The sequence below is a fragment of the Copadichromis virginalis genome, linkage group LG3 (assembly GCF_057382275.1).
Source record: "Copadichromis virginalis isolate Kocher_CV1m ecotype Utaka linkage group LG3, C_Virginalis_male_GT1.1, whole genome shotgun sequence".
NCBI classification, from domain to species: Eukaryota; Metazoa; Chordata; class Actinopteri; order Cichliformes; family Cichlidae; genus Copadichromis; species Copadichromis virginalis.
The window spans coordinates 2,961,007-2,978,066 of NC_140620.1; the positions used below are offsets into that span (position 1 = coordinate 2,961,007).

Genomic DNA, 17,060 nt, shown 5'->3' on the forward strand with positions numbered 1-17,060 from the left:
CAGGGTAAACCTCCGCCTACCCCCACTCCTGCTTTACAGGTTAAAATAGAGCAACAGGACCGCTGAGTCTTTGACTTTATTTATGTTCTGCTGTGTTTTACTTGCATCTATTTGAAAGAGTGAGTGTAAACACAAAAAATATTTTATTTTATGTGCTGGAATGTGCAGAAAATAGGTTTAAATGTTAAACTAATTTATTCAAGTCAGAGAATGTTGCATATAATTAAATTTTTGCTTGATGCATAAAGTTAAAAGATTAAAACTAATAAAACAAGTTAAAAAGAGACTTTTCCATTTGATTACATTTTGTATGATGGATTATGCAGAAAAAGTAGAATTGGGCTGAAAGTTTAGTTACTGATTACTTTTTTAAAGTAACTTGACCAACACTGGTTATAACCTTCATGTTATGGACACACAGTGTGAGCACTCAGGTCGCATCAGAGCATCGGGCCGTATAGTGTGAGAACCTGCATCGTGACCTACAAACTTCTAACCTATGAACTTCTAACGAGATTCAGTCGTACAGTTTGAGACAGCTCAGACCTGCTCTGCACAATAACAATGTTTTATTTATGTAGTGATATTTGTTATATGCTGTTACATAAGTACAGGTATCTTTGTGAAATACAGGTATATTAATAAAGAAAAAGCAATAACTGAAAGGGGTTTTTTTATAAATGAGAATTTATATTTTTTAATAACTGGATAAAATATGAAAGTATACTTGATATTCCCTCGTGTCCACAACAACAACCACATGGTGTACATCTGAACATGTAGCATAAAGCAGTATCAGGGAAAAAAAGCAATCTACACAGCTGCCTGATGCTTCTTTACATGTTTCACTTATACCAGAGGGAGGGTCTCCCAATGTTTTTGCTAGCTGATGTTGTTTGACCAAGTTTGTACCTCTGTGATTCTTTGGTTCCTCCATCCTCTCTCCTCATCTCCTCCAGTTTCTGGACCTTCTCCGTGTCTCCTTCCTCCTTCATCTTCTCAATCAGGAAGTCCAAGTGGACAATAGTGGATGCTGAATCAGCTTTCAGAGCGATTTCCTCCAGTCTGACAGCATGCTGGTAGGAGTCACTTAGCCACTTTTCCTTTTCTGCTGTCAGCACTTTAATTTCCTTTTCAAGATTTTCCAAAAGACTCAATATTTTCTCAATTTCCATTTTATTTCTGTGATTTGTCTGCTTCGTCAGAGCTTCTCGGATCTGTCTGATTTCTGTCTGTTTCAGGTCAGCCAGCTCGATTCTGTCTTCCAGGTTTTGGATGCAGGCTTTCAGTCTTATTCGTTCATTTAACACTTCGGCTGTTTTCACCAGTTTCTGAGGATTCGATTTTCCCAACAAGTCTGTCAAATGATCCATGTTTGTCTGTGTAAGTTCCCATGAATTTCTAAAAATTGTGTTTTCCTCCATTCGCTCTTCAAGCTGGCAGTTATTAAACAGGAAGTGAACAGGCTGACTGTCCTCATTTTTGGCACATTTAATGTTTGCAGCTTCAAGAGCTTGAAGAGGGTTTTCAGGTCTGCTTCCATCTGAGTGTGTGATCAGAGCTATGATGTTTTTCTCCACATCTTTTCCAAACAGAGACATCACTGAATCAAAGACATACCTCAATGGCTCACTCAGTCGATTCACACTCGCCTTCATCACCAGACCCACTGCATGAACTTCATGGACTCCATCGTCTGATTGAAACAGGTCCAATAATCTGTAACTGATGGTGTCATCATGTTCGATCCCTCTGGTGTCTCCATATCCAGGAGTATTGATGATGGTCAGAGAGTAGGGCAGAGTTTCATCTTCAAAACCAAAGATCTCGTACACGATCACATCTGATGTCTGACTTCTTCTCTCCTCCTCTGCGATCATAAACCAGACTTCATCCTCCCACTTCACTCCCATGGTGTAGTTGAGCAGAGCGTTGATCAGAGTAGATTTTCCTGCTCCTGTTTCTCCCACCAGTAAGATGGTTCTGTTCGGCTTGTTTGGACGTTTTTCTCCAACAGTCATTCTTGTCAGAGTTCCAGTCTTCTGTTTCTTTGCTCTCAGCTGGTAGACAGCAGGAGGTCCTGACCTGATGAGAAAACTGTCTGAGATGATGTCTTCATGTGGTGATGAGATCAAACTGATCCTGCACAGAAAAGCATAGAAAGTCTTCAGTACACATGCAAACATTATGAACAGGTTCCTATTGTTTAACATTGAAAACTGAGCTGAGGCTTTTCTGCTCAGAATCTAAGGTCACATAAAATTAAACCTTTTTTTATTTTGTCCAAATAGATTCTTTTTTTTTTGTCTGCTCTACCAAAGCATTAGTGGTCACACTGCTACTTTTTAATTATACTTTTATTTTCCCTCAACCTTTGATTGGGTTGGCATGACATCATCTGGGTGAGCCACAGCTGTTGCTGCCCTGGATTCATACAGTTTTAATTTCATTTTTAGTTTTTATTGTAAGTATTAGAATATTGGGGTGATTTTCTATGCAGATTTAAACATCTGGCATCAAAGTAGAGAAAGTGAAACTTTATATTTATTTATTTTATTTTTATTTACCGTATTTTCTATACTATAAGGAGCAGTTAAAATCCTTTAATTTCTCAAAAATCATCAGTGCGCCTTATGTATGAATTCTGGTTGTGTTTACTGACCTTGAACCAATTTTATGTGGTACATGGCCCTCAAAAATCTGTCAAAAAGTGTTTAAGTACGACTTTGGTAAGGTACAAAGCTGCACTGCTTGATGGATTGTTGGAGCGTTACGGATACCGTTGTCAGGAGCGTCGCGGAGTAATCTGGGTCCTAAACTCCGTCTCTTCAGGTCCGAAAGTCAAACAAACACTGCAGCATCACTGAGAGTTAAAACTGTCTAAATTCTTTCATCTTTAATAAAATGATCAGCGTTGCTGCTTTACCAGGTGTAACAAATAAGTTTAACATCCAGGCATCCACGAAAACAGAATTTATTAAAGCTAACTGAGTTAGAAGCTAGCAAGAAGTTAGCTCACTAGTTTCCACCTAAACATGATATACGATGTTCTCACTGAGAGATTTCTGAAAACATTAAAACATAAAGCTCTGCTATTGTGACAGGTTGAAAGACTACTGAAAGTAAAAGGGTTATACAGTTAATACTAATTCATCTTAGTTGATATAAGGATAAAAATAATGTAAATACAGTAAAGAAATTGTTGACAAGTTTTTTCATGTTACACCAATGGTTCTCATTTTATTCAAGAGAGATGCCATCTGCACATCACTGATCGGCTAGTAAGCCTTTTCTGGGATTGATTGGTAGTGTCTCCATTCTGACAAGGGGGCTTTCGTGTGCTTTCCTCATTGCAATAAACAACTGCATGAGTGAAGCAAGTCAAAATGATCAAAAATCTCGTGATTCTTTTCCCCCTGTTTTCAGGTAAAAGTGTTTAAAAGTTGATAAATTTACAATCTGTACATTGTTAATATATTTAATAGGTAGCCCTTCTATGTCTTGTAAGCTTTAGAAGCATTATATTACAGTTGTTTTGTGCACATAGATACAAAACAACCTCAGTTGTTTGAGCCCCAGTGTTATACTGTATAATGTCCAATAAGCTAACGGCAGGAGAGGTAGAGTATTACTTCCTGTTCCTGTTCCAACACACAGTAGCTTATCTGCAGAGCAGTTTAACTAAAAACTTTTAGATAAGTCTGTGAAGGTTCTCAGTCATCCAGGTCATCATAGTCAAAGGAGTTTGCAAAGAAAAGCGTCTGGACTTCTTTAAGTTACTTGAAGACATTTCACCTCTCATCTGAGAAGCTTCTTCAGTTCTAAGGGTCAATGGTGAAGAGTCCCAGATTTAGAGAGTCCCAGTCCCTCCTGCACTTTCCTGCTCATTGTGTCAGATGTTTAGTTACTCCTCAGCCTCCTTTAGCAGTAATGATATCTGTAACAAATGTAGCATATTTGCAGCTCTGGAGGCCAGGATTACAGATATGGAGACTCGGCTTCGCACCCTTCATTCACCCGTAGCTAGCCAGGCCACTGTAGCTGGTGCAGCCGAAGATAGCGTAGGCCCCGCTAGCTGTTCCCAAGCAGCTGGGGAAAGAGGGAGGCTGGGTGACCGTGAGGAGGAAGCATAGTCCTAAACAGAAGCCCCAGGTACACCACCAACCCGTTCATGTGTCTAACCGTTTTTCCCCACTCGGCGACACACCCGCCGGGGGTCAAACTCTGGTAATTGGTGATTCTGTTCTCAGACATGTGACGCTAGAGACACCAGCAACCATAGTCAATTGTCTTCCAGGGGCCAGAGCAGGTGACATTGAATGAAATTTAAAACTGCTGGCTAAGGGTAAACGTAAATTCAGTAAAATTATAATTCACGTCGGCAGTAATGACACCCGGTTACGTCAATTGGAGGTCACTAAAATCAATATTGAATCGGTGTGTAACCCAATCAGACCCAATCAGGAGTGACATGTTTAGCCGCATGTTCTCCTTAAATTGCTGGCTGTCTGAGTGGTGTCCCAGAAACGATGTGGGCTTCTTGTTAGGAGAGACGGCATCCATCCCACTTTGGATGGAGCAGCTCTCATTTCTAGAAATATCGACAGACTTATTAACCCCCCGAAAAAAAAAATGACTATGGAGAGTTGGGACCAGGAAGCAGAGTTGCAGTCTTACGGTGCATTCACACCGAACGCAATAGACGCGACAAACGCGAATTGGTCATACTTCAAAATGTCCTGTTACCTTATTTAGAGCCCCGCATTTTCCGACCGAGAGAAACCATACCATTGTTTTCGGCCGTGATGCACTGAGATCGGTGAGCACATATTGTATGTCTAGTTAGTTCACGTCTGTTTCACATTTTATCGTTGAGAAACTGAATTAATGTCAATTGTTTGATTAATAATTGTCGCATATGCACTGACTTTACTTGGTTTAATGCATAGTTTGTGTAAGAGAGATGTTTTATTTTTGCAAATTTGAGTGTTTTAATTGCAAATTGATGTTGAATGTGATTTCAACAAAATCCTAAGTTGTGAATTATACCTAGAACAGCATACCGTACTTTCTGGACTATAAGCCGCTACTTTTTTCCTAGGTTTTGAGCCATGAGGCTTATACAAAGGTGCGGCTATTCTGTGGATTTTTCTTCCACCACTAGGGGGACTCTAACCAGAATTAGAATAAAAAACAAGATAGATGAAAAATCAATGCAAAGAAGAATACACTACTTTTTCTTTAGCAGACAGAACACGCACAACAAATTACCAACTGGTAATTATTTTCAATACCTCGCCCCTTCATCATGGAAACCACACGAAGAAGTTCGTATGATGCAAGTTTTAAATTGAAGGCCATCGATCTTGCTATCCAGGAGGGAAACCGCACTGCTGCACGCAAGCTTAGCGTCAATGAGTCTATGGTGAGATGTTGGAGGCGACAGCGGAAAGAGCTCATGCAATGCCAAAAGTCGAGAAAAGCTTTCAGAGGACATAAAAGCAGGTGGCCTGAACTTGAAAATGTCCTGGAGGAATGGGTGAACACACAGAGAGCAGGTGGCCGAGGTGTATCCACTGTACAGATCCGACTGAAAGCCAAAACAATCGCCCGCGAAATGAATATTAAAGATTTCAAAGGTGGGCCGTCATGGTGTTTCAGATTTATGAAACGTAAAAACCTGTCCATCGGACCACTCTCTGTCAGCAACTCCCCCCTGACTATCAGGAAAAAGTTGAAAACTTCCACAAATTCGTTGAAAAAAAGATACAAGAAAACTCCATCGGACCAGACGACATAATCAATATGGATGAAATACCTTTAACATTTGATCTGCCTCTGACCAGGACCGTTAACAAGACAGGTGCATCATCCATGTTGTTGAAAACAACAGGCCATGAGAGGACGCACTTCACCTGCGTTCTGGCATCCACAGCATCCGGACAAAAACTTCCACCAATGGTGATTTTTAAGCGCATAACTATGCCGAAAGAACAACTCCCGAAAAGCATAGTGGTCAAAGTTAACACCAAAGGGTGGATGATAGAAGGTCTAATGAAGGAATGGTTAACGGAGTGCTATGGGAAGCGCCCGGGAGGATTTTTTCACTGGAAAAAAGCACTGCTTGTTTTGGATAGCATGAGGGCCCACATCACAGATTCTGTGAAAGCAGCGATCAAGAAAACAAACTCCATTCCAGCTGTGATTCCTGGAGGTACAACAAAGTTTTTGCAGCCACTGGACATCAGTGTAAATCGGGCATTTAAAGCTGCACTACGGGTTGAGTGGGAGACTTGGATGACAAGCGGTGAAAAGTCATTCACAAAAACTGGCCGCATGCGAAAAGCATCCTTTTCTGATGTCTGTCAGTGGATCCTAACAGCGTGGAGTGCTGTGAAAGAATCCACCATCACCAATGGGTTCCGAAAGGCTGGACTGCTGCGCGAACAGAGCGGCGCACCTTCAGAGCCAACTTCACCGGAGGATGACAGTGACACGGAGAGCGAGACTGATGGAGACAGATGTGATGAAGCGCTTCTGAGCCTGTTCAACTCCGACACTGAAGAAGACGACTTCATGGGTTTCAGCGAAGATGATTAAAGTGACTTGTGGTTTCAAATACAGGAAAAATGGAGGTAAATAAATAGCGGTTATTTTCTCTTGGTTCTGTTTTAATCAGCAAAGTTGCTGCCGTGTTAAAAGGCATTGTTCGGAAAGAATCTGTTCAGGTACATACATGTACATTTGCAGTACAAGATTGTTCTGTACATGCAGTAAATATCTATTTTTTAATCATAGATATCTGCGGCTTATAGCCGGGTGCGGCTTGTATATCTTTTTTTTTTTAAATTTTTAAAAATAGAGCTGATGCGGCTTATATACAGGTGCGCTCTATTGTCCAGAAAGTACGGTAATTAATATTTGAATTGCTCTTCTGACCCTGTCTGTTGACAGGTCAGGGTTTTTTTTGTATGCTGAATTGTTCCTGAGGTGGATTCCTCCGGTGAAATAGATGGCGAGCCTTCCCACCTGGACTTAGACAGACTGAGATTCGCTTCTTTTCCACTTGATGATCTGCTGCACCTTGCGGTGTGGTAGGACTGTATCACTCACACTTTCACACACAGCTGGTTATACATGAGACCACTGACTGACGTTCTCTCACCCCTATTTTCTTTCAAACCCTGGGAATTTTTTGGACTTTACCCCTTGGACATTTTTTATTTGGGACTTTAAATAATGAGCTGTTGTGTAGAACAATTCTCCACATGTGAAAAGAGTGTGAGATTTTCATTTGAATGTACATTGGATTTGTGTAATCTGTTTCTATAAGAGTTAAGGAGTCAGGTTACTAGGGTGCACCCAAGCATTGAATCCCATACATTGAAACCCGAACATTGAAACCCAACACTGAAAACCAAAAGTAACACTTGGCCAAGTCATTGCTTAGTAGTTTATGTGTTTTACTCTTCTTTTAATTTTTGTAAGTTTCCTTTCTACCATTGTAAAGTGTCTTTAACCTGTGCTTGTCAACCTTATGGTTTATTTCACTAAAGTCGTCTGGTTCTTTTGAGTTAAAATCTTGTCTCTGTGTCTCATTTAAACACACCCCTGTGCTCCTATAGTCGAGCCTATTGGCCCATTGATGTATTCTTTTCAACAATTCCCCTTACTGTGTTACATTATTATTTAGCTTTTCCTTCTACCATGTGCCATTAAGCAGTACAGAATGTGAAACATTTATGTTCATTTTGATTGCAATAAACGACTGCATGAGAGAAGCAAGTCAAAATCACTCCCTGTTTTCAGGGGTGTAACACTATCACTTCCAGCATAAATGAAGACAGAAAACTAAACACTTTCTGTGACATTTGTAGGGTTACTGAAGTTAGGCTAGCTGGTACATAAATTTATGTGCTACGTGATCGCTAGCGACACAGCTATGTTAGCATAACATTAGCACAGTGGCGCTGGAGGATGAACGCTAACTTTTTTCCACTCGATAAAGGTTAAGGGGATGCTGTAAACGGACCAAACTTCAGTCAGGAGAACAACTGAGATAATCCATCCACAATATGAGGTTAGTCATTAATACACTGCAACAACATGGGAATAGAGCAGCTGCAGAGAATTCAACATTAATGGATCAATGGTACAGAAGTGGAGGAAGCGAGAAGAATGAGTTGAGGGAAGTTTGACTTATCGGACCGTTTTGTTTTGCTTAATGCACCTTATAATCTGGTGTGCCTTATGGTCCAAAAAATATGGTATTTATATTTTACATTTATGTTTATGATTGGACTCTATATAAAATTATTTTAAATATCTTTCCATTAACTAAAATAGTCCATGACTGAACAATAACCTCCAGCTGTAACCCTCTGTCTTTAGTGAAGGGGCTGGGATAAGAGCAGCACCTCCAAGTCCGAGGCCATGGTTCCCAGCTGGAAAAGTTTGAAGTGCCCATCAAAGTTTGGGGATGAGATGCTGGACTAAAGATTTTTTGCACATCATTGTAGTTTTACCTCAGTATAAGACGTTTTGTGTAATTCTCCATCCTTTAAACCAGATGTCAATTTCTCTATATTGTATTTGTTTTCATGTTCTCACACAAAACACTGATTGATTTCAGTTTCTTTATGATAAAAGACACATTTCCATAGCTAACATTCAAATCCAGCCATGAGAATCAGTTTTTTTCTCCTCCTCTTCATCGATTACAGAAATGTAGTTTATTATGACTGTGTCACGCTGAGCAGAGAAACTGTTTGAACACTAAGAGTGAAATAAACCCACACCTGGATGGGGGAAAAGGCACGGTCAGGATACTGTTTCTTGACTTTTCCAGTGCCTTTAATACCATCCGGCCCTGTATGCTTCAGGAAAAACTGAACAGGATGGAGGTGGACCCCTGCCTGGTGGCTTGGATCTCCGACTACCTCACCGACAGACCACAGTACGTCAGGCTGAAGGACATCACGTCTGACACTGTGGTCAGCAGCACAGGAGCACCACAGGGAACTGTGCTGTCCCCTCTTCTCTTCACCCTGTACACCTCTGACTTCTGCTACAACTCTGAATTATGCCACATTCAGAAGTTTGCAGATGACACGGCCATCATGGGGTGTATCTGGGATGATCAGGAAGAGGAGTACAGAAGTCTGGTGAGGAACTTTGTCGCATGGAGTCACACAAACCACCTGCAACTCAACACCTCAAAGACTAAGGAACTGGTTGTGGACTTCGGGAGGTCCAGAGAAGGTCCACTGCCGGTTCAGATAGAGGGGGAGGAGGTGGAGGTGGTCAACAAGTACAAGTACCTCGGGCTGTGGGTGGACAATAAACTGGACTGGTCATGCAACACAGAGCACCTGTATAAAAAAGCCCAAAGCCGACTGTACTTCCTCAGGAGGCTGAGGTCTTTTAACATCTGCAGGAAGCTCCTGAGGATGTTTTACCAGTCGGTGGTTGCTGGAGTACTTTTCTATGCTGTGGTGTGCTGGGGGAGCAGCACAGCAAAGAAGGACTCATCCAGGCTGGAGAAACTGATCAGGAGGGCTAGCTCTGTGGTCGGCATGAAGCTGGACACTCTGGTGACAGTGGCAGAGAAAAGGACACTAAAGAAACTGATGGACATTATGGACAATGCTGGGCATCCTCTGCACACGGCCATAAACAACCAGAAGAGTCTGTTCAGTGACAGGTTGCTTCTCCCAAAGACAAGAACTAACAGACTTAAAAACTCCTTTGTCCCACACGCCATCAGACTGTTTAACTCCTCTCTGGAGGGGAGAGGGAGGGGAAACAGGAGGACAAAGGAGGGGGGAACAACTAAGCTGTAGTGCCTCTTCACCTCACTGTGCAATACCTTGTGCAATACCTTTTGTAAATAGTCAACAGTGCAATAGACTCAATACTTGAAATGTGCAATTCACTTGTATTTTTATTTTTTATTCCTATTTATTCTATTTATCCCCTTTGTATATTTTATTTATATTTGTCTCTGTATTTATATATGTGTGTGTGTGTGTGTGTGTGTGTGTGTGTGTGTGTGTGTATATATATAACAATTCTGTAACTGTAACTTCGGTCGTTGCTGTGCTTTTTGGAAGTCGAATTTCCCAGAGGAACCCACCCGAGGGATTAATAAAGTTCTATCTTATCTTATCTTATCTTATCTTAAACCCAGGATAAACTATCACTGATGTGTTTCAGCAGTGATATTGATCTGTACACTTTTCTATGATAATTAAACACCTAGTTTATACTTAGTAATTATAAACTCCAGTCACTGTTCTGTGAGTGCTGTAAGTTTTACATACCTCAGAGCTCCTCTAATTCCTTCATCCTCTCTCCTTCTCATCTCCTCCAGTTTCTGGACATTGTCTGTGTCTCCTCTCTCCTTCATCTTCTCAATCAGGAAGTCCAAGTGGACAATAGTGGACGCTGAATCAGCTTTCAGAGCGATCTGCTCCAGTCTGACTACATGCTGGTAGGACTCATCCAGGAACTGGGACTTCTCTGCTGTCAGCAGTTTCATTTCCTTTTCAAGAAAATCAACGTCCTTCTTTTTTGTTCGTGTTTTGTTCTTCTGACTGCTCCTTATCCTGGTCACATATCTCCACTTTTCTTTCACATGCACTGATGCAGGACACTTGTTGGTGCATGACGTGCAGAGACCATCTCTAAAGACCTCACAGTGATTTAAGGGCACCGTGCATCCAGGATAGTGACAGTTCTCCTCACAGACTGTACAGCTGACAGCTGCTTTCAAACCCGGCCCACACATCTCTGATAGGTTCTTTATGTTTAAAAACAACACATGGAGTGACCACTTCATTCTTCTGCAGAGCTTCCCGAGTCTGTTTCATCTCTCTCTGTTTCACTTCAGTGAATCTGATTCTTTCTTGCAGGTTTTGGATGCAGGCTGTCAGTCTGATTCTTTCCTTTAACACTTCAGGAGTTGCCTCTGGCTGCAGAGGTGTACTTTCTTTCAGGAAGGCTGTGAACCCTCTCACTCCTCTCTCTGAGCTTTCAAAGTTTAGTTTCAGGTATTTTTCTGCCTCGTCTTCAAGCTGGCAGTTATTAAACAAGAAGTAAACAGACTGATTCTTCTTATTTTTGGCACATTTAATTTTTGCATCTTCAAGAGCTTGAAGAGGGTTTTCAGGCCTGCTTCCATCTGAGTGTGTGATCAGAGCTATGATGTTTTGCTCCACATCTTTTCCAAACAGAGACATCACTGAATCAAAGACGTACATCAGTCGATCACTCAGTCGATTCTCTGTTGCCTTCATCACCAGACCCACTGCATGAATTTCATGGACTCCATCCAGCAAGTTCAATAATCTGTGACTGAAGATGCCACCGTGTTCAATGTCTCCATATCCAGGAGTATCGATGATGGTCAGAGAGTAGGGCAGAGTTTCATCTTCAAACCCAAAGATCTCGTACACCATCACATCTGATGTCTGACTTCTTCTCTCCTCCTCTGCGATCATAAACCAGACTCCATCCTCCCACTTCACTCCCATGGTGTAGTTGAGCAGAGCGTTGATCAGAGTAGATTTTCCTGCTCCTGTTTCTCCCACAAGTAAGATGGTTTTGTCTGTCTTGTCTTGTCTTTTTTCTCCAACAGTCATTCTTGTTCCAAACTTCTGTTTCTTTGCTCTCAGCTGGTAGACAGCAGGAGGTCCTGAACTGATCAGATCACTTCTGGAGATGATGTCCTTGTATTTTGAGACGTTACTCGTCCTGCACCAAAGCAGAGTTTCAATCAGAGGGCAGAGTGAATGCAGAAGTCTTTATGAGTACTGCTGTCTGTGATTATCATGTTATCTGTACTGATGCAGCTGCTGTACAGCTCAGACTTTACTTTTACAAACACTATGACGTTTAAATGAGACAAAACCTGAAGACACAAACATGTATGGTGACAAAACTCAACATTTATGTGATCAAAATACAGAAATCAGATGAAGCCAGACGTCTTACTAAGTTTAATAATAATAATAATAATAATAATGTATATAATTCATGTGAGAAGGAATATAAATGAACAGGTATATCACAGGGAAGCTTCAATAATAAAATTGAATAAAATACGAAAACATGGTTGACCTTCAAATAAACAGATAAAAAAAATAAATCAAAACTCCTCTGCGTCTGTTAGGAATCAATCAATAAATAATCAATTTAAGGTCACAGGAACTGAGTTAGAGATCAGTCATCTTCTACTCTCAAAAAGAAACTGATATTCAAATATGGATTTATTACCCGTAGATTGATTCTGTTCATCTGGACAGAAACGTTTCGTCACTCGTCCAAGTGACTTCTTCAGTCTCAGCTGACTGAAGCTTTCCCCAAATCTTATAAACAGTACATTTGCATAATGACTGAAACCAGCACTGCTGAAGAAATAATGGGCTGGGAGGTCAGTTTATGATTGCCATGACCATTGATTATTGTCCACGAGTACCATTCACAGAAAGTTGGGCAATTACAGCAGGTCTAACTCAGGCAAGCTGAAAGCCTGTGTAAAAGTTATTTGAGAGTGACTTTGAGCGTGTGTGTGTGAATGAGATCAGGAGATCTCTGAATGTGCAACATTTAAAGTGTGTGATTTAGTAAAAAAAGGGGCCTTTATTGAACGTATTGAGTTTTAAAGAGAAAAGTATTTGGATTAAAAGGACTCATGTTAATGTGCTAATGAAATGTGAGCTGAATAACCTTTGCCTTAGAGATGGAGAGGATAATAAGGACGGGCTAAAGGTCAGTAAATCTTATTTAAACACCTGATTGTTTGACTAGATATAAGAGAGAGGGAGGTGCGGGGAGTTGAAAGTTAAAAAGTAAACTGGGATGTCTGGAGGCATTCTGGGTCAGTCTCCAGTGTCCCGCGAGAAGGGCAGTTCAAAGGATTCCAGAAGTTCACTGTTGGAAATTTCAGCAGCAGCACCGGAAATCGTCCATGTTGGACTTGGATTTGACTCTATTCCTCCTCCTCATCATGATTTTAATTGATGTGTTGGATTATAATTCTGAGAAGGATTTGGACTTCCAAAAGCATCCTCGGGCAAGATGCTGAACCGCAGGTTGCTCTTCGATGTTACAATCAGAGTGAGCTCTTAGGTAGCAAAAACAACAAAGCTTAAATGGGTGAAAGAGGAACGTTGTATAAAGCACTTAGAGTGGTCAAGTAGTAAAGCGCTGTATAAGAACCAGTCCATAAACCTGACCACCCTCTGCACTATTTAATAACCAGCCAGCGGAGCTCCTTCTCTAACAGACAAACACAAGAATTCTCTACAGTCCCTTTATTATGTAATACCTCTTTATGGTGAAAGGACTGAAAGCACTTTTCTACTCTCCCGGAGTACTCAAAGTGCTCTATACAACATGCCACATTCACCCAATCACAGCCATTCTCACAAGCACTGTCTTAGAGCTTCCTACACATCTTACTCTGATGGATGCATCGGAGTGCAATTTGAGGTTTGTATCTTGCCCAAGGATACTAGACATGCAGACTAGAGGAGCCAGGGATTGAACCACTAACCTTCTGATCAGTAGATGACCTGCTTTACCTCCTGAGCTACAGCCACCCCATGTATAATACTTATAAAGTTTACTACTGATTTTTCAGATATGAGATAAACTATTCTTTATTTTTATGAAATAAACAAAAGTTCATGTACAAAAAGGGGTGTCGAGATGAAGGGACTGACTGATTTTGATTGCGTGACCTCACTGTGTTTCGAGGAGAACCCGTATCTGGATCAAGTCATCAAAACATTCAGATCATACCTCTGTTGTTTCCCACATCTGAAGTTGATATTACACAGCATGCTGACTTCTTCTCTGACTTTTGTCTCCAGCTCGGCCAGGGTCTCCTGAATCATAAACTGGTCACTGGTTACAGTCACAGCAGACCAGTCCTGCAGCTGGGGCTTATTGTAGGTAAGAGGGAGGACGTTCTCCAGGAAGCTGAAGGGGTCTCTGATGAGCGAAGCTTCATGACACTGCAGCTTCTTCTTCTTCATGTGTGTAATCTCTGCCTGCAGCTCATCAATAAAGCTTTCTGCCTCCGTCTCATTTATTTCCTGCTTCGTCTCGATCGCCTCAGACAGTCTGGTGAACTCTGTCTTTATGTGCTGCACCAAAGCAGTCATCACCTTCCTGCTGTACGATAACGCCTCCTCAGCTTTACTTCTGCTGGTCTTCACTGACTGTTGAAGCTCCTGGATTTTCTGCTCACGCTCCTGGATCATCTGATCCATGCTGTTATTTTCTAATTTCAGCTGGGATTTCCTCATTTCAGCCTCGTCCTCCAGACTCACTGTTTCATGTGTTTTATGGTCACCGCATTTACAGGACCGACACAGAAACCTTTGATCCAGTCTGCAGATCAGCTCCAAAGGCTCACCATGATCCCGACATATTCTGCTCTCCAGGTCCTGAACTGGATCGATCAGCTTGTGTTTCTTCAAAGCTGAAATCCTCTGATGAGGCTCCAGATGTGTTTGACAGTAGGACACTAAACACATTAAACAGGACTTCTGGGCGCTGACCTTGGACCCTGCACAGATGCTGCAGAGCACGTCTTCATGTCCTGCTTGTTCAGATGAACTCAACAACATTTCTTGAAGAGATTTTTTAACCTTTTCTGCCATTTCATCAATGACAGGGTTAACCCGAAGCAACGGCCTGGTGTAAAACGTCTCTTTGCACAGTGGACATTGGAGTACAGACAGGGTGCTCCAGTACTCTGTGATACAGTTCATACAGAAGTTGTGTCCACAGGGAATCGACACAGGTTTAGTGAACACACTCAGACAGACGGGACAAAGAAGACTGTCCTCAGACACCAGAGCCGACACCGCAGCCATGACTGCAACATACAAGCAGAGCTAATATTAGCACAGTGTAAAGTTACTATAATCCTCATTTATCATTATCAGAGTTCAATATACAAAAAAGCAAAAATGAAACTGAAAAGAAAATGCGACTGTACCTTCTGTATGAAGTCTGAGTGGTGTAAATCAAAGAAACAGGCTTTTCTTTTTAGTTTCTACTGACACACTGACCACATCGTCTCCTCCCACTTCCTCATTTGAGTAGAACGAATGAACTCTTTAGAAAACAGACCATGAAACCCTCACAGGTTAAAAAGGTTCACTGGGAAGCTGATGAGCAACTACAGCAGCTCAGAATGAACTCCTGGATTCAAACCTCCACCTTCAAGAAAAACAAAGTGGATAGAAGTTTGAACGTGCTCAGAGGAACGAGTTAAGAGGAATGAACAATGGGGAGTTCTGACTCCGCCCACTGAGACTTGCAGTTTGTTCCTGCATCTGTGATCTTTATCTCTGACATGAGGCTCTGGGCTCAGGAACAGAAGTGAGTACACTTCTGTACTGATATCAGCTACATGTCAAATCCTTCACAACATCACAGTAATTTCATCATCACTGAGTTCACAGCTTGAGGCTTTTTTTCTCATGAACATTCAAGAACAGCTTAACACGGCCTATATTGAAAAGAAAAGTAGAAACACAAAATGAAACTAAACTGGGTACTCCTGTGTTAGCCTGATATCATGAGCACAGTCCAAAATAAACACTAGACACTCATACTGAAATTCAGGGCTTTGTCTGCATTAGTGAGTCACATGAAAAATAATTAAGAGAAAAATTAAAACGTCAGACTGTGACATGATGGAAAATCTGACCAAATAAAAGCAGCTGCATCAGAAATCAGAGTCGTGGTGATATTTTAACATGAATCCACACACAGCAGGGATCCACACCGTCCAGGGGCTGTCAGTGAAAATGAACGTCCCTCAGAGTGAAGGACAGTGTCCACGAAATAAAAACGTTGTTTGCTCTTTAGGACAAAAATGCAGACTGAAACGTTCCTAAAGAACTCTGATGAATAATTGGAGCAAACTGGAGTCCAAATTTGATTGTCTTAGAAAAGTTCCAGCATAATAGCATAATAGAATTGAACCTGTCCGAGAGTGTCACATGCAGAATCCTGACAGTGAAGCAGGGTGTGATGATTTGGGACTGCATGAGTCTGAGAGATGGAACCATGCATTCGTGCAAAAAACCCAAAAAACATGTGACAGGGTGAATCTCAGCCTAAGGCTGCCTGGCAGAGGAGGAATATTCCAACTAAAGCTAAAAACTAAACTGGAAATCAGGAAACACTGTAACTGTTCAGTTTAAATAACATGTTCTGTGATTAAGACCCTTTTTGAAAGTGGTCGGGGTGTTGAACTGCATAAGAAGGGTCTCTCACAGTGCGACATCTTTGCTGAGGTGGGACGCAGTAAGACGGTCATCTGAAATTTCTTAAATGATCCTGAGAGTTGTGGAACAAAAAAGCCAAGTGGAAAACCCAAGAAAAAAGTCACCAGCTCTGAGCTGGAGGATCCAGTTAGATCTCCATCAAGACACTGGACGATCCTTGACCCAACAACTTAAGGCCATTACTGTTGCTGACTGCAGCTCCATACCCATCAGACAGCACCTGAGACTGTATGTATGTATTGGTTTGAAAATGATCGTCACTAAATTGAAATTGAATTTTATATGTTGAAAATCAATTCATTTTCTTTGAAACTGTATTTTATCCTCTACAAAAGGATTTTAACAACAATTTAGTTTCAGTTTTAGAATTCAACTTCTGTTCCAAAATTCAGTTTTTTGGGACTCACATCCGGTTCCGGTTCAAGAGTAATCGAGCGCAGATTAATAGAACTACATTTTACTAGCAGACCAAAAGTGTTACTGACGGGACTCTACAGCATCCTGAGCTGGAGCTGGATTAAGACTTTAGAAGTCATTCGTCATGTCGAATGACCAGCGGATAAACTCTAATGTTGGTAATAAATGTATTACATGTATAAGAACATGAACTAGAAGCTAGCAAACAGAAGCATTCTAGCTTTTTAAATGGCGACCTACAACACATACATTAAACCTAACAATAACAGTCACAGTGATGCTAATAAAGCCTGAATGATGTCCTGCTAAAGGATGATTCACCTTCCCTCA

At 41.3% G+C, this 17,060-nt stretch overlaps 1 protein-coding gene across 1 annotated transcript; it reads right to left on the minus strand.

Moving 5' to 3' along the window:
- Window positions 1–428: 428 nt before the first annotated feature.
- LOC146712311 (uncharacterized) lies at window positions 429–11,341 on the minus strand. The gene is made up of 2 exons (XM_085451995.1): window positions 10,323–11,341; window positions 429–2,142 (listed from the first exon to the last, which is right to left on the minus strand). Exons 1-2 carry the CDS (start codon window positions 10,838–10,840, stop codon window positions 846–848), a joined length of 1,815 nt encoding a protein of 604 aa, XP_085308121.1. The 5' UTR covers window positions 10,841–11,341; the 3' UTR covers window positions 429–845.
- Window positions 11,342–17,060: the final 5,719 nt, after the last annotated feature.